The 20,167-nt window shown below is 37.0% G+C and overlaps 1 protein-coding gene across 1 annotated transcript in view; it reads right to left on the bottom strand.

Annotated features, from left to right (window-relative positions):
• Positions 1-889: 889 nt before the first annotated feature.
• The window catches only part of SUZ12 (SUZ12 polycomb repressive complex 2 subunit), a 34,526-nt gene continuing 15,248 nt past the window's right edge, over positions 890-20,167 (bottom strand). The window contains exons 7-16 of the mRNA XM_069799252.1: positions 19,492-19,723; positions 18,605-18,707; positions 15,828-15,933; positions 11,622-11,799; positions 6,305-6,396; positions 5,710-5,853; positions 4,873-5,030; positions 4,296-4,494; positions 3,684-3,763; positions 890-3,346 (exon numbers count right to left, since the gene is read on the bottom strand). Coding sequence (XP_069655353.1) covers positions 3,001-3,346; positions 3,684-3,763; positions 4,296-4,494; positions 4,873-5,030; positions 5,710-5,853; positions 6,305-6,396; positions 11,622-11,799; positions 15,828-15,933; positions 18,605-18,707; positions 19,492-19,723 — 1,638 coding nt within the window. The 3' untranslated portion in view covers positions 890-3,000. The remainder of the gene's footprint in view (positions 3,347-3,683; positions 3,764-4,295; positions 4,495-4,872; positions 5,031-5,709; positions 5,854-6,304; positions 6,397-11,621; positions 11,800-15,827; positions 15,934-18,604; positions 18,708-19,491; positions 19,724-20,167) is intronic.

The following is a 20,167-nucleotide window of genomic DNA, read 5'->3' as shown; positions in this document are numbered from 1 at the left end:
ATTCAAGGACTATATTCAAGACACACTCAAAGCAACATACACATAAGGTTAACAAATCCATCTAACAATTTTGAATATAGTATTTAATGCACTGAATTAAGTATTCAAGTCATGTTAGGTTCCAACCTGGGGTTCACAGTCCTGTTGTGTTAAGATAATCACCAAATATAAAACATCATTAAAATCTGCCATGAACATACTAAAGGGTAGATTAGAAGAACCTTGCCAATTTTAGAGATGAAAGCATACCCAACAACTGCAGTCTGAAGTCCAGTTTACAGAGTTTATCTGTGATATCCTGTATTTCAGTATCTGAATTATTTCTAACATGGAAAAAGGTTTTCAGTGTCTGCTATTCAACAGTCACTATTTGGCCAAGCAGTGCAATTCCTTACTCATTTTGTTCTGTAGTACCTGGAATATCCATCCTCTACAGTCCCAGAGAAGCACTGTTTTCAACTGATACTGATTTAAATTTTGCTCTAAATAAACTGTCTTGTAAAATCTGTTTGAAACATTAACCACTTGCATGTAAAAAGCCACACAAGTCCTATTTTTATAGCTGACACAAGTGATGTTTCATTTTCAGTTATATAAATTACAGTTCTAAACAGTAATACACAACTTAACAGATGTATCTCAGGAACTCAGTTCTGCCCCCAAGACAGGAGAGTAGAAGTTTTTATAATCCAACTAAAAACCTGGTAATTTATGGAGACACATTAAATATAACAAAAAGACTGGACAGAAACTTTGCTACCTTTGTAACAACCTGGCAAAGGAAGAACATGTATCCAAATTTTAAAAGACATGCAGAAGAGAAAGTTTATACAAGGTGTTGCTTGTGGCCTTTCTGCATGCACACAAAATGAGCGGGACAACCATCATGGCAGATTTTATATTACTGAACTTTATGTACAAAAGCTGATTTCAAATAAAACATTTAATGTAAAAACAATGGTTCATTTAAACAACTGAACTTGTTTTGGTTTTTTTTGTTTGGGGTTTTGTTTTGTTTTTACATCTACTGTACCATTCAAATTCTTTTTAACCAGCTTACATGGTATCTTCAAAATCTATCAAAGGTACATATAGAAAAGGCATCTTTATAAATAGAAAACAAAGGGATTTTTTCAGCTTTTATTATAAATTGACATGACATACAAAGTTTACTGGACAGAAGTAATTTCATTACTATTTTTGGGGGGATCACCAACTTTTTGTGCAAACAATGCTAGCCTTCTTTTAAGCATTAAGAGCATAACTGCTTAAGAAATGACATAAGCAATAATTCTAGAACTACATCTCCCCTAAAATAATCTATTTTTTTACATATGTGCACAGCTTTAGCAAATTAAAGCCAGAGAGAAATGCTTGATGTACTATCCAGAGGCATAATTAGAGTTTGCTAAAACTCAGAGAGCTGGCAAATTCAAGAAGTTTGTAATGAAAGCTGCAGTTTCCCTCTTTCCTATTTTGTACACAAAATCAGTGACTAAGAACTTAATACTGGATGACAAATCACATCCACACCATTAGTTAAATAGTCTCACAGTTAAACACATCTTAAGGACCATCAAAATCAGTATTTACATTTTATAAATTTCTGAAGACACCATTAGAAAGCTTATATACCCCTTAAACAAATAGGGAACTGCATCTCATGGTGATGGAATGAAATAAAAAATTAAAAATACCTGTATTTACAGCAGCATTGTTCCTTTATAAATAAAGAATATGAAAAATGCAATATTTTAAGGATAATAAAAAATTGAGGTGATGTCACTCAACCACAGTGCTTGCTGGAATAAACCCTTCGGTGCTGATACTGTACCAGTAGTGAAACCACTTTCCATTGGAAAAAATCTGTAAACGTATGCATAAAATGTGTTAACAGCAGTGCAAAACTGCTCAAATATAGTTTAGTCAGCATCTTAGTATCTGTATTGAATACAATACATCACAGAGTACTTGCATAAGAAGTGCAACACATTTTCTGGTCCAATTTTACAGTGCATTTTTCCCTCAAGAGTGGCATCTCAAAAGCCAAAGCTAAACCTATGGCCTGGACTTGCAGTCTGTACTCAGGCAAAACAGCAGGCATAAACTTCAAAAGAAGTTAATTGACGTAATGCCTACATACTGACTATAGACTCTCGGCTTTAGCATGGCACACTATGATGCGGAACCCCAGTAAAAAGGGTTTACATCAAATAGTTGTGTAGCTGTGTAAATGTGTAATAAAAATATAAAGGAGCTAATGTTCAAGTTTAAAATGGTACACTGGGTGATCAATACATCAGAATTATCCACGAAAACCAAACTGCTGGTAACCTCAAAAAGCCAAGGTGGTACTTCACTGTGTCTGTAACATGAAAAGCCAAGATCTTTCCAAACAGGCACAAGACAAAGGAAGTGCTAAGTTCGCCAACTTTGATAATTTTAGTGTAAAAAAAAAAATTAATTTGTAATTTATGATCAATTGATAAATGATTTCAAATACAAGGATCAAGGTTAAACTTTAAAAGTGTGACGTTATTTTCACAAAAAGCTAACTGGAGAGTTTCTAAATAAGAAAAGCAGAAACTGTATCCCAGTCCCCTTTCCCCAATGTTTCACAACTTCATGGTAGGAAAAACAGCCAGATACAGATGCAAAAATCTTAATATAAAAACGGTTTTACATATACTTAAATTATGTAAATTCCATAAAGTTCTTAAGACACTAATTACTAAAATTACAAAAAGATTTTCATATTGCTCTTCATGCTCAAACTCTTAGAATATTGTCATTACATCACCAAAACCGATATACATGTAGTACTTGCATAATTAACTGAATAGAAACCCTGTTAAAACAATATCCTTGTTGAAATCATTTATTTCCATCCACCAGTGCCTGTTTGGAATCTGTATTTTTGTGTGTAATTCTTTATAGAGCTCATGCACCCTAGAATGTCACTTCAATGCTTGTCCGTTGAATGGCAATTGACTTTTGACTTCAGAGCTTTTGTTTCTTGCTCTGTTTTGTGACACCTGAGATGCTATCCATTTCTGAAATTCTCTCTCTCATATTATTTTCACTATATCCATTTGTTGTCCCACTTTGTTCCTCAGAAGATTCCTCATCCGTTGGGGAGGCCGATTCTCCTTTCTCCAACTTCTGCTGCATCTCTCGGAGCCTGGCAACAGCTTTGTCTATTGACATTATGCTGATGAGGTTAAAGTCATGCATGCTGACCAAATGTAGCATAAAGTTTCGACACAAGTTCTTCTTAATTATTTTTTGTCCGTAATTTTCAACAAACAGCATACAGGCATGATTCATTTGATTGTCAGCAATAAACCTGTCAAATTAGAAAGCCATCATTATGCAAGTAGAACATTTTTTAAAAAAAAGATACATTGATAAACCATATTGTAGGGTAGCTGCATAGACCATCCATTACATAGTCTCAACATCTGCAATGTTTTTTCTTTTCAAAGCCGTAGGGCTACTAGGCACAAGAACATTTCTAAAAAACTTAAAACAGTCAAAAGCTTGTTACCAAATTATCCTTTAATGATCCTTTCCTAAACAACTAAGCTAACTGAATTTTAAGTACTTAGTGAATTGCAATGCAAAATGGTCAACCAAATCTATACCGTAATTTATTTGTATCAAAACTAAGCATAGTAACATACCCGTGCTTCATAACATGAAGATTCCATAATTTCATCACTTCTTTCTCTCCTTCGTTAACATCAGAAAATTCTTCAATTTGCTGGAGAAATGAAGGATTGGGAGAAAGGATAGGAAAAGAAACAAACACACCCATTAGAACTGCACGTCTGCTGACAAGTAGTGAAAGCACACCTAAAATTCAATTTATGCCACCTATACATCACAGAAATAACTACTGATGAAAATTCAGGCACTGCAGTCAAACGTCCTATCATGTAGAGACCTGTGATGATAAATTACTTCTGTATTATATACACACCCCACTGTGTACTCCTGTGATACCAGCATCTCCTCTTTGAAGGAGAAAACCAGCCACAAACAATGAAAACTTGTTAGGACACATGTGAACAAAGCTAGCTAGCTTTGCAACTAAGGACATACTTGAAAATACAAACTTTGATTCCGTGAATTTCTATCATTATTGGCTCAGCATCACAAAATTTTCTACTTACTCTTAAAGTAAATGCATCATTTTCACAATATATGCCCTGTTTGTTCCCTACAACAACTGCAGACCATCTTTTAAAAACCACAATCCATATAAAATAGTTTTGTATAAATGGAATAATTACAGTAATGGTTTTCTCCCGTAGCCACTCAGGGTCCTTTTCATCTTCACTGTCTACTTCCATTTCTTGTGGACGGAGAGGTAAACATGTGTCACTGTGGAAATACAGCCGATTGTGCCCACTGCTGTATGTTCGCTGCTGTTCTACTTCTCCATCTTCAGATTCAAGAAATTCTGACATACTTGCTTTCGTACGCTTTGGCCTAGCAGAAGGGAAAAAAAAGTAACTGCTTTCAACTATCATATCAAATATGCAAATTCTAAGAACTGTAACTGATTAATACAAATTATTCTTCCAAGCTCTAGCTTGCAAAAATGTTGGGGGGGGGAATCGCCAGCAGTGAAGAAGTTACATCATTATGAATAAATACCTCAGTTGAAAAGATGTAGGAAAAATCACGGGTGAAGTTATCATCATTCAATAACATCTTATTTAGTCATAAACCACTGTACTTCAATGATAGTGAAATTTAACACTGTTTATGTGCACCTACAGATTTACAAATCCCTAGGTTTCACAAATCCAGTCCATATGCTGTTATTACACAAATACAGATAGACCTTGTTTTCCATCTCCCTACCTGCAAACAAGTATGTGTGTGATAGGAGTTCTTTTGACTGGTCCATTGCGACTGAAGGCAAATCCAGGTTGACGATGGATATCCTGGGGATTTCCTGCATAGGAGCCATCATAACACTCATTGATAGACACATCTATCCTAGCACCTTTTGGATGATACTGAAAGACATAATTGCAAATATACTTAGCAAACAGTAATGACAATACATCAGGAGGTTTAAACAAGTAACCTTTTCAATTCTGAGTACCTTAAATATCATCCTATCAATAACCTGACATAGATCTAGTTTCCTTTTACAACACCAAATAATTTTTAACCTCTAGAAACAAATTATACTAAAGCTTCCTTGCTTTGTACCATTTTACTGTTTTATATAAAACCTCTCAGAATAGAACTGCTTATAAAGTTAAGGAAAATATCAGCAGAAGATTGCTAACAAGCACCCTAGAAATTAGAACATTTCTAAATTTCCTGAAGCTTCAAGAGACTTCCAACCAAATGTAGATTACATTGCTTTCTACATCTACATTTTTCTACATGAAAAGAATACATTAACGCAAAAGCAGCAGCTATAGTCAGAATTCATCCTTCAGTGATCAGCATTATTTAAATATATGTATTTTAAAAAAATAAATTAAAAAAAAAAAAAAAACGACAAGATTTTTTTTTTCCCCCATGTAACACGCAAACATTCGCGTAACATTCAAAGGAAGCTGCATTTAACCTGTAGATACAGTCCTACAACTTAGCAGGCTAGGAACAGAATCACTGCATATGTAATACCTGTGACAGACTGTACAGTGTTTCGTAGTGCTAAATCACAAAAAGATTACTTACAACATAATTAAAGATAAATCTGCTGTGACAAAGTTTAAGATGTTTGAGTAAACTATACAGTTTCCGACAGTTCAGTGTGCACCATGGGCAATGCAAGTCATCTCGGGCTTCAGTCTGCTGTCTTGTGTTGTTGTTATAAAGGAACTGATGCAAACAAAGGAATAGGTAGTATTAGCATCAAATGCATTTCATTCATTAACTTCCCAACCCCCAAAACAAAGTTGGACATAATTTCAGGAGACCTCTACAGTAATAGTAAATTCTTGGGAACACTACATCAGCTCAGTGTACTGACACACTGGTATTTCAAGAATTTTCTCCCCCTAGGAGACCACCTGTCCCCCTCCAGATGTCTAACAAGAGATGTCCTTTGTATTTTGGAACATCAGACGTGCCCCCAGGAGGATTAGTTTTCTAAAATACTTCCTGTAAGAAATATGTGGAATGGCTCTTAATATGTGAATCTGAGACCTCTTAAGGCATCTACTAAAAAGGCAAATGGAAATTTCCACCCAACTGAAAAGAGAAGTGAACATTTTAATTCCATGCAATATTTAGAGTCTAGTTTTACCCTCTAATGCTTATTTTTCAATACCTGGTAAAATATTCGCAACTTTTGTCGAGGTTCATTTAAAACATCTCTCTCTTTTCTTGTTTGAAGGTCTGTCGGCAAGGATTCTTTCACAGCTGAAATATACACATATAGACATACATTTCTTTGGTGACGAGGGAAAAAAAAAAAAAGGCATTGTTTCTTACCCAAGTATGGAAGTTCTGAGAAGGGCACACTGCTGCTGTAGGAAATGGGCTACTCTAGTGTACTTTGACATTAAGTAGCTCATATCAGGAAGTTTTGATACTCAGCTTTCTTCACAAATCTACAGAAAAACCCACCACTTTTAAACACCAGATCTATCTCCAGTTTTGGAGAACCCTTCAGAGAACTTAAAAATGGTCAGGTAAAAAGCAACATTTTTCTTACTCCATTTAAGCAAACTGAGAATTCTTTAGGTATAGCTAAAAGCAAGGATGGCTGGGAAATAAAAAAGAAACACTGGTTTCAGACAGCTGCATTGCAAATTGTCCTGGTTTCAGCTGGGATAGAGTTAACTGTCTTCCTAGTAGCTGGTACAGTGCTATGTTTTGAGTTCAGTATGTGAAGAATGTTGATAACACTGATGTTTTCAGTTGTTGCTCAGTAGTGTTTAGACTATAGTCAAGGATTTTTCAGCTTCTCATGCCCAGCCAGGGCACCTGACCCAAACTGGCCAACAGCGTATTCCATACCATGTGACGTCCCATCTAGTTTAGGAACTGGGAAGGGGGGGGCAGAGATTCGCCGCTCGGGGACCGGCTGGGTGTCGGTCGGCGGGTGGTGAGCAACTGCCCTGCGCATCATTTGTACATTTCAATCCTTTTATTACTACTGTTGTGATTTTATTAGTGTTATCATTATCATTATTAGTTTCTTCTTTTCTGTTCTATTAAACCGTTCTTATCTCAACCCATGAGTTTTACTTCTTTTCCCGATTTTCTCCCCCATCCCACTGGATGGCGGGGGGAGTGAGTGAGCGGCTGCATGGTGCTTAGTTGCTGGCTGGGGTTAAACCACGACACAAATACATTGTTTAAATTCAATTTCAGAAGTTTCCCAAGTCACACAACAGACAACAGTATGAAATGCAAGTAAGATAAAAATATTTAATTGAAATTTTAACCCTTAACTCTTATCCCTCAAACACTTACTGTTTGTGTGTGTGTAACTACACTGCTCAGTTGCCTTTGAGCCTCTTCCATACATTTTAATCTCAGTAAGATTATTCGATTCCATACAATTAACAAGAAACCCCACGTATCTAAGCAGGTTTATAAATCTACCCTCAGGAGAAACCAAGTAATGACACTTACTTGCTTCTGTAGAGTGAAAAGGATGGCAAAACAAGTCTCAGCTCTACTGACATAAGGAGATCTTTTAGAAGATGCACTTATTTAATATTTTGGAGAACAAGGGAAATTTCACCCTCTTTCTGTATGAAGAAGAGAGGAGGCCTGACACTTCAGCCTGCACCACATCAGAGAAATCAGAATTCCATGGCTCAGTTACTTTGAGCACTTTGTAATTACAGCAAAGCTTAAGCTGCCACATTTAGAAAGTCTTTGATGCCTTTATTCCACTGGTCTGCCTTGGGAAACATGCCAAGGTAAAATGACAACACCAAATTCATATACCCTTGGGAAAGATGCACTGGATCTTTTTCTTTTACTATCAGAACCTCTGATAGAAGTTTCCTACTATTTTCACTCTCCTTTTTTCTTGGTATTCAGAGACTGAAAACAGCACAACCATCATAAATACCCTACAATGTTGTGCACTGCACTACGACATATTCCTGTATTAAGGGTCTGCTGTACTATTTTGGAAGGTGACTCTTGTAACTTTACCAATTTACTGGAATACTTAGCTTCTCTGATGCAAGAAAAAACGGGTTCCATCAGTACATTAGCAATGCATCTTTGCCACATCCCTATTGCCTCCATATTTATTATGTAGTAAACTAGTACACACCTTCTAGAGTTAGTCAACATACCATCATTTCTTTTGCAAGTCTGAGCATAAAACCGGCTTAACAAATTACAATATAGGTCTCCAAGAAACTCTAAGATACAAGGAGGTCTGGTATGAGGAAGTAAAGAGAAAGCAGAACAACTTTTCCAGCAAAAGTTCAACTACTACTCTGCTTCTGTTGCCTTTCTTCTGCTGGAAATTACATCAATTTTGTGTGTGTTAAGTGTCAGCCATTCATCCTGATTTAAGAAACCTAACTGTCTGCAATCCCTAGCTAAGGCAAAAATATTCAAATCAGAAACCAGAAATCAGTCTTATTTAAATATTCTTGTACTCCTTACAAACACAAAGATGTCTGTAGGCTGGCTGAGGATGTTAGGGATCATTCTAGACAGTGGCTTCTGCACAGGTAGGGGTGAAATTTTTCTTGCTTTAACTTTTGTATTACTACACACTAAAGCTCTAAAAGCAGTGGAAAGAATTGCCACTCTTAGAAAGTCTCACCAGAGATAGTCATTGTTGACCCATCAAGTTTCCCAACATATACTGCAATACAACTACACAAAAGGCACATTTGGAAAAGCAGTACTTTTTTTCATAATAATCATTCCCTTGCTATCATTACCACAGCTCCAAAACCTCACAGTTACATATCCAACAGAAAATCAGACTGAAATACCATTTTGCACAAATTCTGCAATGCACTACCATAGACGAACCCCAAAACTCCAAGCAAGACAACTCTTTACAAAAAATTGCCTGGCTACATACCCCAGAGACTAAGCCTAGAGACAGAACTACTACACTCCAGATAATTACTTCTGTAACAGGGACCTAGAAGTTTCCTTAATCACCCAGTCCCGATCTAGTTACAAGCTTGGAAATACTGATAACTCTGAAGTGAATCAGGTGCCAGTCAAGAGTCTAGGTATGTTGATAGGTGTTTAAACAACAGGAACAGCCTGTTGCCTTCTGCACAATTTAAGTTTTCCAGCTGTCCTTGGGCCCTACCTGCCAACACAACATTCCAGGCCAAAGTTACAAACAACTGTGAAGGAGACAAAAGAAAGATAGTATCTAGGCCAGCCCCCACTACCACTAAGTAATCAAAGGGGAGTTTCAGATTAAACATGACCCTGAGACAGGAAACTGCTATTAAAAAAAGAAAAAGTACACAATGGTCAAAGGTGTCTTTTCTATCTAGTGTCAAAAAGTATTTTAGTAGTGGCTTTTTTGAGGTAAGCTCTGGGACAGCAAGGAAGAAAGATGTTTTCTAAAAACTACTAACAAAATTGCAATTAAGCAACTGAACTAATCACAAATTTTAAAATTTTAAAACTACATTAAGCTTAAATTTCTTGATATAATTATAATCAAATAGCATGCTACCTGCTGTACAGCTGCATCACTTTGTGAAGTTTTCAGTTAACTGGACTGCAGTATACAACCAGTTACCTCCACCCCAGCAGCTATCCCAGTATTTTGCAAGAAGATCTAAACAACTCTTGAAGAAGGAAAAAAATCATGGGGTTGTTTTTCATATCTAAATATGTATCTTAATACTACAATCTTCTGCAAAACATCTCACAGCAAGTATGTGTCTGTTAATGTTTTTACATCATGCAGGAATTAAAAAGTGTGCTATCACACATTCTTTGAAAATTATTAAGAGTCAAACCTTTTAAGTCCATTGAAATTTTCAAGGTAAGACCCAGCACTGATACAGATTAGCTAACCTTACGTAAAGGGAAATATTCCTGGAAGACCTTCGATAAAGAAACTGATCTGGAACACATACCTGTTTGTTTTTGTTTTTTTTAACATATACCTACAGAAATATCAAAGGACATTTTACTAAGTTTTTCTAAAATAGTGCTTAAAGTCACCAACGTAAATTTAGGATAAATATTTATATTCAGGAGCTTCACAAGACAAGCTTTTTTGTAGCAGCAACAGCAGAACGGGCAGTTTCTAGGCATTTCAATAGCTCTTGAACTAACGTGTTTAAATAGGCAATGGGATACATTAAGGTAACAAAACCTGTAATTTTAGATTTGCAGTGAATATTAGCAGACAACATTAATGTTTCTGACATTATGTAATCTCAGAGTAGTGGATCAGATTACAATGGTAATTACATTTTCAATGACACCACAGAAGTGGCACTACTACATTAAATACAAACCAAGCAAAGAAGTAAAAACAAGATAACTGTATGCTACTTAACCTTGCTTCGTGGAAACATTTTTAAGTAACCCAATTTTAAATAGTTTACCCACTACTGCTTTTAATGTGGTATATATTTAAAGTTCAAAGCTGATTACAAAGTTTGACAATATGTAAACTCTTCTGGAAAGAATGTATAGGAACTAACTTGCAGAAGGGTAACAAAACCAGTTACATCTCAGAACACTGAAAAATTCTGAACTTAAAAAGCATTTAGTTTTAAATTACAAGGCTCTTAACATTAATTGATGACTAAGGAGAAACTAGTTCAATAATACATACAGATTAATTTACATATAACAAATACAGACTTACCTTACATTGTAGTAATAGTTCTGTGTGGGTAAGAGCAAGAAACTATTTTTGGACAGTACTAACTGTAAGCCCGCATTCTATCTAGACAACCTCAGACTGTCCAAAATGAATAAAAGTAGAAAAAAAAAACCTTTAGGCCCAAACATAAATCTTTGTTAACTTGTGTGAATATGCAGAAAATGCAGCTAAAGAATAAAAAAAAAGTATATTGTGCTTCCATCATGGGACCATGCCTAGACTTCAAACTATGTATCAAGGAGATTAGTGCTAGTTCATAAACCTTCTTAAAGAACCTGAGTTACCTTTACACCACAAACATGCAATGTAATATACAATATTTTAAACAGTTTCAGTCATATTTCACAGTAGCAGCTACATTTTTCCAAGAGCTAAATGTATCATCCGATAGACAAATTTTAAAACTATTTTCACTGCAAAGCATAAAAAAGGAACTTAACACTATAAATCCAAATACTTATAAAACAGTAATTAAAATGAGTAGAGCAATACAGACAACCCTAGAAGTCCTATTCACAGATTTCTTCCCTGGTTTATTTCACATCAGGATTTATGCACGTTGTATATAATCACTTCAATATTGTCATTATGTCAAAGACTCCATCATTTTTAGCTTTTAAACGCACCTTAAAAAAATGTATAAAATATGGGATATAACAAAGCCCATTCATTTTCGCTTTTTCACATTTAAGATTACCTGAAGCAGTTGCACCAATGAGTCAGGAACCCCAAAGCACAGAAGTGCTAAGGAGATAATTATTCAGCAGCAAAACCAAAGTTTGCTTACCTATAGTCTGAGTAGGTTTAACAGAATTGGGCTTGTTTTCTTGAGGGAGGCTTTCAGAGTTTCGTGTTGCAAGAGGCTTAGCTATAGGAGCTGTAGACTTATCATTTGTGTCTCCTGTCCAACGAAGAGTAAACTGAAGTGTAGGTCCCTGAGAAAATGTTTCAAATGGAGGCAGTCTCTGGGGAGAGGAAATAAAAAAATAAAACAGCAGAATTAAGTGTCTACCCATATACAAAAACAATCATGAGAAAATATTCACAGAATGGGAACAGATACAATTTTTTAATCACCTGAAGTCCTTGTGTTTTCAACATAAGCATACACATTTAGAAATACTAAAAAAAAGCTGAAGAGGACGACTATGCAGTTTCCGGCACATTACTGAGCAACCACTTCATGCACATCCTGATCTTTGTAAAATACTAAACAGTAAACAGCATGGGCCCTGACTAGAAAGAAAACAACACTTACCCACCAGCCTGCTGCCAATGTACTTCTCTTTCTACTCACACCTACTTCTAATTCTGTAGTCCAGTATTGTATATTAATACACAAGCTTTAAAACTGTACCACTGTCTGCTGTAAAAATGCTATTGTAATATTCTCCTGTAGATATGTTCTTATATTCCACTTACTTATCAAGTTGACAGTAATAAAGATACAGAAGAGACCTGAATCCAAACTCCTATTATCAAGTATCATACCTTCAATTTATCAATGAGATTACAGAATTCTATCTTAAAAGCTCTTTATTATATTTAGGCCTCATTAGTTTACAGAAATGCTATTGCAAAAACAGAAAACCAATGACCGTGTGCTTATCAGATCTGGGTGACTTTTCTTCTCTTTGGGGTAGCACCTCCAGCATGAAAAACCTCTCTCACGTTCTCCCAACAACAGAAAGCAACCACATCCCTGTTTCAGTTTAATAAAGTTACAGCAATTTATATATATCTTTTTTAGTACATTTACACGCAGAGGATCTCCTCCTATGATCTTCCTAAAAGCTGTTTCTAACTTTTTCAATTTTAATTTCTTGAACACAGTTTAACAGAATCAGAAGCGGTATTCCAGGTAAAGGCTGAATAGGATTATAGAGCTTGTAACTATATTTTTACTATATACTTTGGGTCTCTGCTTTTTTCATAATTATATAATCATGTTGATACACAACTACTTTGCAACCATCTAGAATTTTCATATTCTTCTCCTCAGTCACTTACAACTGATACTCTCCCAGGACACAGAAGCATGTGGCTATGTAAGTGCATACAGTCACCTGCATTCACTGTATCACCAAGTGTTGATTCACGTTAGTCAACAATTTCTCTCTGCACACCACCTTCTCCTACACTGACACACCCTCCTCCTTTCATCACTAAATTTCAAGAGCATTCTCTTAAGGTATGTGTGTAAGATCACACCTATGAAAGCTTTGGGTTCCTCTTTCTTTCCCCAAAATATTCTGCTTCTGCAGTTTGTTCCTTTTGATTTGTCCAACTTGAATTAATTATAATAACAAACATTTCAACACAGCAGAGAGTAAACAATCTAGGAGGTTCCTGGAGTGTGTGGAAGATAACTTCCTGACACAGCTGGTAGGTGAGCCAACCAGGGGAGGAGCCTTGCCAGATCTACTGTTTACAAACAGGGAAGGACTGGTGGGAGGTGTGATGCTCGGCAGCCGTCTTGGGCTTAGTGACTATGAAATGATAGAATTCTCAATTCTTGGTGAGGCAAGGAAGGGGGTTAGCAAAACCACCACTGTGGACTTCAGGAAGGCAAATTTTGGCCTCTTCAAGGCACTGGTTGAGAGCGTCCCTTGGGAGACGGTCCTGAAGGGCAAAGGGGTCCAGGAGGGATGGACATTCTTTAAGAAGGAAATCTTAATGGCTCAGGACCAGGCTATTCCCATGTGCTGCAAGTCGAACCACCGAGGAAAACGACCGGCCTGGCTGAACAGAGGGCTCTTGCTAGGAGTCAAGAAAAAAAGGAGAGTTTATCATCTCTGGAAGAAAGGGCACGCAACTCAGGAGGAGTACAGGGATCTTGTTAGGTCATACAGAGAGGAAATTAGAAAGGCAAAAGCTCAGCTAGAACTCAATCTGGCCGCTGTCATAAGAGACAACAAAAAATGTTTTTACAAGTATGTTAACAGTAAAAAGAATCCCAAGGAGAATATCTATCCTTTAATGGATAGACAGATAACAGAAGGGAACGTTGCCACCAGAGATAAGGAAAAGGCTGAGGTGCTTAATGCCTTCTTTGCCTCAGTCTTTAATACGGAGACCAGTCATCCTCAGGGTACTCTGCCTCCTGAGTTGGAAGGCGAGGATGAAGAGCAGGATATACCCCCCTTAATCTAGGGGGAAATAGTTAGTGACCTACTACGCCATCTGCACGCTCACAAATCTATAGGACCAGATGGGATCCATCCAAGAGTACTGAGGGAACTGGCAGAGGTGCTTGCCAAGCCACTCCCCATCATCTATCGGCGATCCTGGTCAACGGAGGAGGTCCCAGAGGACTGGAGACTTGCCAATGTGATGCCCATTTACAAGAAGGGTTGGAGGGAGGATCCGGGGAACTACAGGCCTGTCAGTCTGACCTTGGTACCGGGGAAGATTACAGAACAGTTTGTCTTGAGAGCGCTCACATGGCAAGTCCAGTCAGCATGGGTTTACGAAAGGCAGGTCCTGCTTGACCAACCTGATCTCCTTCTATGACCAGGTGACCCGCCTAGTGGATGAGGGAAAGGCTGTGGATGTTATCTACCTTGACTTCAGCAAGGCCTTTGACACTGTTTCTCACAGCATACTCCTTGAGAAGCTGGCATCTCCTGGCTTGGACAAGCATACTCTTCACTGGGTGAAAAACTGGCTGGATGGATGAGCCCAGAGGGTTGTGGTGAATGGGTTTAAATCCAGTTGGCAGTGGGTCGCTAGTGGTGTTCCCCAGGGCTCAGTGTTGGGCCTGGTTCTGTTTAATATCTTTATCAATGATTTGGATGAGGGGATCGAGTGCACCCTCAGCAAGTTTGCAGACGACACCAAGTTGGGAGGCAGGGTCGATCTGCTTGAGGGTAGGAAGGCTCTACAGAGAGATCTGGACAGGCTGGATCGATGGGCCAAGGCCAATTGTATGAAGTTCAACAAGGCCAAGTGCCGGGTCCTGCACTTCAGTCACAGCAACCCCATGCGGCGCTACGGGCTTGGGGAAGAGTGGCTGGAAAGCTGCCCGGCAGAGAAAGACCTGGGGGTGCTGGTTGACAGCCGGCTGAATATGAGCTGGCAGCGTGCCTAGGTGGCCAAGTCGGCCAACGGTAGCCTGGCCTGTATCAGAAATAGCGTGGCCAGCAGGAGCAGGGAGGCGATTGTTCTCCTGTACTCAGCACTGGTGAGGCCACACCTCAAGTCCTGTGTTCAGTTTTGGGCGCCTCACTACAGGAAAGACGTTGAGTTGCTGGAACGTGTCCAGAGAAGGGCAACCAAGTTGGTGAGGGGCCTGGAGCATAAATCTTTTGAGGAGCGGCTGAGGGAGCTGGAGCTGTTTAGTCTGCAGAAAAGGAGACTGAGGGGAGACCTTATCGCTCTCTACAACTACCTGAAAGGAGGTTGTAGTGAGGTGGGTGCTGGTCTCTTCTGTCAGGTGGCTGAAGACAGGATGAGAACAAATGACCTCAAGTTGCGGCAAGGGAGGTTTAGGTTGGCTATTAGGAAAAATTTCTTCACTGAGAGGGTTGTCAGACATTGGAACAGGCTGCCCAGGGAAGTGGTTGAGTCACCATCCCTGGAGGTATTCAAAAAGTGTGTAGACAAGGTACTCCAGAACATGGTTTAGTGGGCATGGATGATGGTTGGACTCGATGATATTGAAGGCCTTTTCCAACCTGAATGATTCTACGATTCTATTTAATTTGCCTGATTTTATAAAACAAATTCAAAAGTCATTGAAGGAGCCAGCTGCCACACCTACATAGTAGTTAACATCTGCTTGTATTAATGATCTAGTATAGCCAAAGCTTTCCTAAACTGAGAGCTAAATTAGAACTTATGTCCATACATCCTGAAAGAGAAGTACTATTTCCTGGTCAAATTAATCCATTTTCAGAGAAACAGCCACTGACTGCACTTCGAATTGTGTTCCACCTTAATCTAGACCATTTTAAGTGATGATGGGTCTTTCAGATACTAAAACAATCCATACCTTCCCATCAAGTATTGTTTCCCATGTTGCTCTTTTCTTGCTAATGGGACACTCTTCCATTTCCTGCATGGCCACTTCGTATTCCCCATCCAAAAGTTGCAAGCGCCTGTCAAGACAAAGTATGTGTTATGAGTAAAGCAGCTCATTTTTATTGTTTGCATATTAAAATGTAGAATATATTTCATAGTAACTAAGTTTCCATGAAACTAAAGGCAGATTTTCAGGCAAATTTATTTGGCAACTAAGTGTGAATCTTAGGTAAACACCATCCATAATGAAAAAGCTGCCTAATGCCAAACATTAAAGCAAAAGCCTCCATCCAAGTGATTCCAAGAGATGTAGGAAAGCTATTGTTAATACAAAATTAATACTATGATGGGAATCTTCCTGTGAAGAAACAAAAACCAAACAGAACGATACCCTCTCCCAATCATCTCTTATTTATTCCTGCTTTATTAATAACTAGTCTGTTCTAGAAAACCTATATAACCTCTAATCAGGCCGCCAAAACTAAAGAATCCTATCTTCGTATCAGAACCATGTCAGATGTAACCTTAAGAGGACTTCAACATAACAAGTATAAATTATGACATTCTCAAAAAAGCAAAGAAAAAATTGCTTTACGTGGACTAGAATGGGTAATTCAAATACGTTAAGCAACATACTACATTTTCACTTTCTTCCCTATCCCACCCTGCTTCCTCCTATGTAGCAGTTTGTTTAGTGAAGCTTAAGAAATTCTGATTTCTACTGGAATGGCTTTATTTTGTTGCCACTTGCTGAACAGCACAGGAGAAGCAAAAAAGAAAAAGCAGTGAATCAAAGCTATAGTCACAGGAAAATGTTTCATGGATATGTGTGTTTCAAAGATATCAACACAGATCAGCAAGTAATATCAATTTACAATAAAAACCTCACTTTCCTGAGATTTTGCAGTTTTTGTTTTGAGACATTACTTTCTGAAGCAATGGCACTGAATTCCTGACAACAGATAAAAAGCTGCAGAAGCATCATTCAAAATAAATGAGTTGTTGCTAAATAGATAAATTCCATGTGAATGTACGCAAACAGTTACACAGTTTGAACTTGGGAATTATGTCTTGCAGAAAAAGGCTGTTTCTGTTTCTAGACCCTTCAGGATTCTACAGTGAGATATTAGAACAGGTAAACTACAGCCTATCTTTTTCTTTTACATGTGAACTATATTGCAGCAGAAGTATCCCAGCAGAATAAAGTTATAAACACACCAAGTAAGCCATCAGAGACCTTTTGTTCTATTTGACAGCATCTTGCAAACCACCAACTCCTTCATCAGTTACTCTATTTAGAACAGCAAGAGCTTCAAAAGGTAAAAAAAAACCCAACATATAGATAGAGAAGATAATGGCCTTAGGACAATACTTTTCCTAGATCTGCATGATAAATAATATAATACTTTCCCAGGCCTGGAGTCTGGGTAAAATAACTTATTTTCCAATTTCTCCATCAAACAGAAGACACTAACTTCAAGAGGTTGACATAAATGAATAGCTTATACTTTACAAAAATCCACAAATAATTAATCAAGTTAATAACTTATATTTTGAAGATGGCTTTCCACATAAAGTAGAATTATAAATATTTTTTAAAAAATACAAATTGTTATGGATTCTGCTGCAAATCAGTGTCACTTATACAGCAGCACAGCTGAAAACGTCCTAGCTTATGTATCATGACTACAAAACCACCTAAGGGTTCATACTGTGTTTAGCATATTAAAGTTATCCAGTGGAATTAAGTAATAGAAAAGAACAAAATACTGTCAAGACTAAGAAGATACAGATTCAAGAAAGACATTTCTTAAAAAAAAAACTATTCAAAATATAAGACTTCTAAAACTGTATTTGGATAAACAACCATTCTGTCAGAATCACTTGGAGCTATGTTTTAAGCAGCTTTTTCCTGAAGCTATATTTATATTTTTACTAATAAAGCAATTATCTAAATACCTACCTCCACCTGGGATCTATATTTGCCATGGATAAAACTCTTATTTTCATATACTGTATTTTAGCTGTTGCTGGTATTATCTTCTGCAGGACAAACAACTACAGTGTTCACTTACTGGTAAATGGTATGCTACTTATCTTCTGAACTATCTGGATTACTCTAAGCTATAGCTACATGTGAGTTCACCCCACTCCACCTTCTTTAAAATATATTAAGTAGTGTCAAGATAACAATTATTAAAATATTTCAACTACACGACACAGTAAGCCTATTACGATCTTAACTACTTGTTAGATTTCACTGTAGTAATGGAGAACTAATGTCTTCTTTAGGTGCTAGCAGAAAAAGATCTGTGACTGCACCAGGAAGAGCCTAGGCATGGAGAAAATTATGCCACTAAATAGAATGCAAGCAGTAAGTGTATTTCAGAGACTGTTTGTTTTACTTTTTAATTATGCTCTCACTGATCTTTAACAGAACCACAGAAATTACATCTGTCAAAACACTGACAAGGAACAGACAAACTGATGCAGATTAACCAGGACAATACTCAAGTTCATGGAAAGGAATTATTTACAATTGTCACTGAACAGGTCTCAGTATAAAATGTGCATTATGAAACCTGTAGACTTTTTTTTTTTTTTAAAGACAACAAGCCTAAGATTTTATTGTAAATACCAACTAAAAACGCAGCCAAAGACAGCCAATACTGAAAATAAAGAACAGATTTAATATTAAACAAATTCCTAGCAATTAACAGAAACAATATTTATTTTAAATAATATTACCTGTTTTTATCAAATACAGTCATTTGTGCTACAAATGTCTTTTCCCCATCTTCACGATTTGAAGAGTTTCTTTTTCTTCTAGCTGGAAGCTCCTCATTGACATCTGTACATAACAAATATGGTATTCAGTTATTATATAAGCACAAATTCAAGAGAACAAACAGCTTCTACGCAATTGTAAAATATAACAGGCTGTTGATTGTCAGATATGTCATACAATAGAAAAGGACATAGTATTAAATGAACAGCTCAACAGCAAGAGAAAGAGCACTTAGCTTAACAGTAATCATATTTTAGATATGTTCAAATATATTCACAGTTTAGTCATATTACTCTGCCAGCATAAAGAATCTGGGATTTGATCGTCTTCCTCTTGTAGCTATAAAATAGTGAGAAAGAAAGTTTTTCATTCTACATGCACTCTCCAAGGCTGTAACATTTGTGGTGTGATAAGTTTAAGAAAATAGCTTTTTAAAAGTTTGTTATTAAGGTATTTTCTTTATTGGCTAGTCATTTAGTTTTGTTGAGAAACCATGATAACACCTACAGCTGAGTAGTATTGACTCTGGTGTTGCTGGAGGTTTAATGATAGTCACAGCAACCACAGGGCTCTCTTACTTTATTCACACTCAGTGTTGCCTCACACCTTCACCATCACACATTAGTAAAAATTGGTGTTAAATTTACATAAAAGTAGAAGGACACTTTCTAGCTACCAACTGTATTTTAGCCCCATCTTGAAAAAGACTGAAAACAAATGAAAGTCAATTCAGTCACTCATCTATTACTGGCCCTTTTCAGAGTATGACCTATGCTGCACATCAAGACAACTGTGTATGCGTCTACAGGCTAAACCTTGTAAAGACATATTTAAAGACTGAAGTTACCAATGTTTTCATTAGTTTCACCATTGATCAGTCCATTAAACTCTCTTCTTCCTGGGCGAGTTACTCTGAATAACAATGAGTAAGACTTCACCATATGGCTGTTGCTTGGTTCAAACTCATTGCTGGAAACTGCAAGTGATGGGAAGTTGCCTGGTTTTATTTGGCTGAGGTCTGGGTTTAAAGGCACCTGCTTTTTACCTGTAGGAACCTGTCTTATCGGACAACTGACATCCTGTAGGAAAACAAGAAAGCTAACATTTAGGTTATTAGAATACAAAGTAAAGACATTAAGTGTTAAAATTTATATCATTTATGAATTGTACTTGTCCTGACATCTTTTTGAAAATATGATGTAAATAAAAAAATCTGGAATAACAATCCCAGGTTTTAAACGTAAAAAACAGATATTTGAAAGCGTAAATAAAACTGGCATTTTATAACCACTTCTGGCAGCAGCCATCTTTCTCTAAGTGATTAAATTAACACTAACATGAGGCACTCAGAAAGATTGTAGAACAGTCATTAATAGTAATTTAATTCTGTTTACCTAAAGAAATTAAATGTTTTAGTTATATATATATTTCAAGGGCTTCCTATCTTCTCCTTCCAATATTACAAAGTGCACTTTGCGCTATCTGGGAGATAAAGAACCACTTACCTAGGATTTATTGTATTC

This window comes from Haliaeetus albicilla, chromosome 12 (assembly GCF_947461875.1).
Source record: "Haliaeetus albicilla chromosome 12, bHalAlb1.1, whole genome shotgun sequence".
In the NCBI taxonomy this organism is placed as follows: domain Eukaryota; kingdom Metazoa; phylum Chordata; class Aves; order Accipitriformes; family Accipitridae; genus Haliaeetus; species Haliaeetus albicilla.
This window is presented reverse-complemented; position numbering and strand designations above follow the sequence as displayed.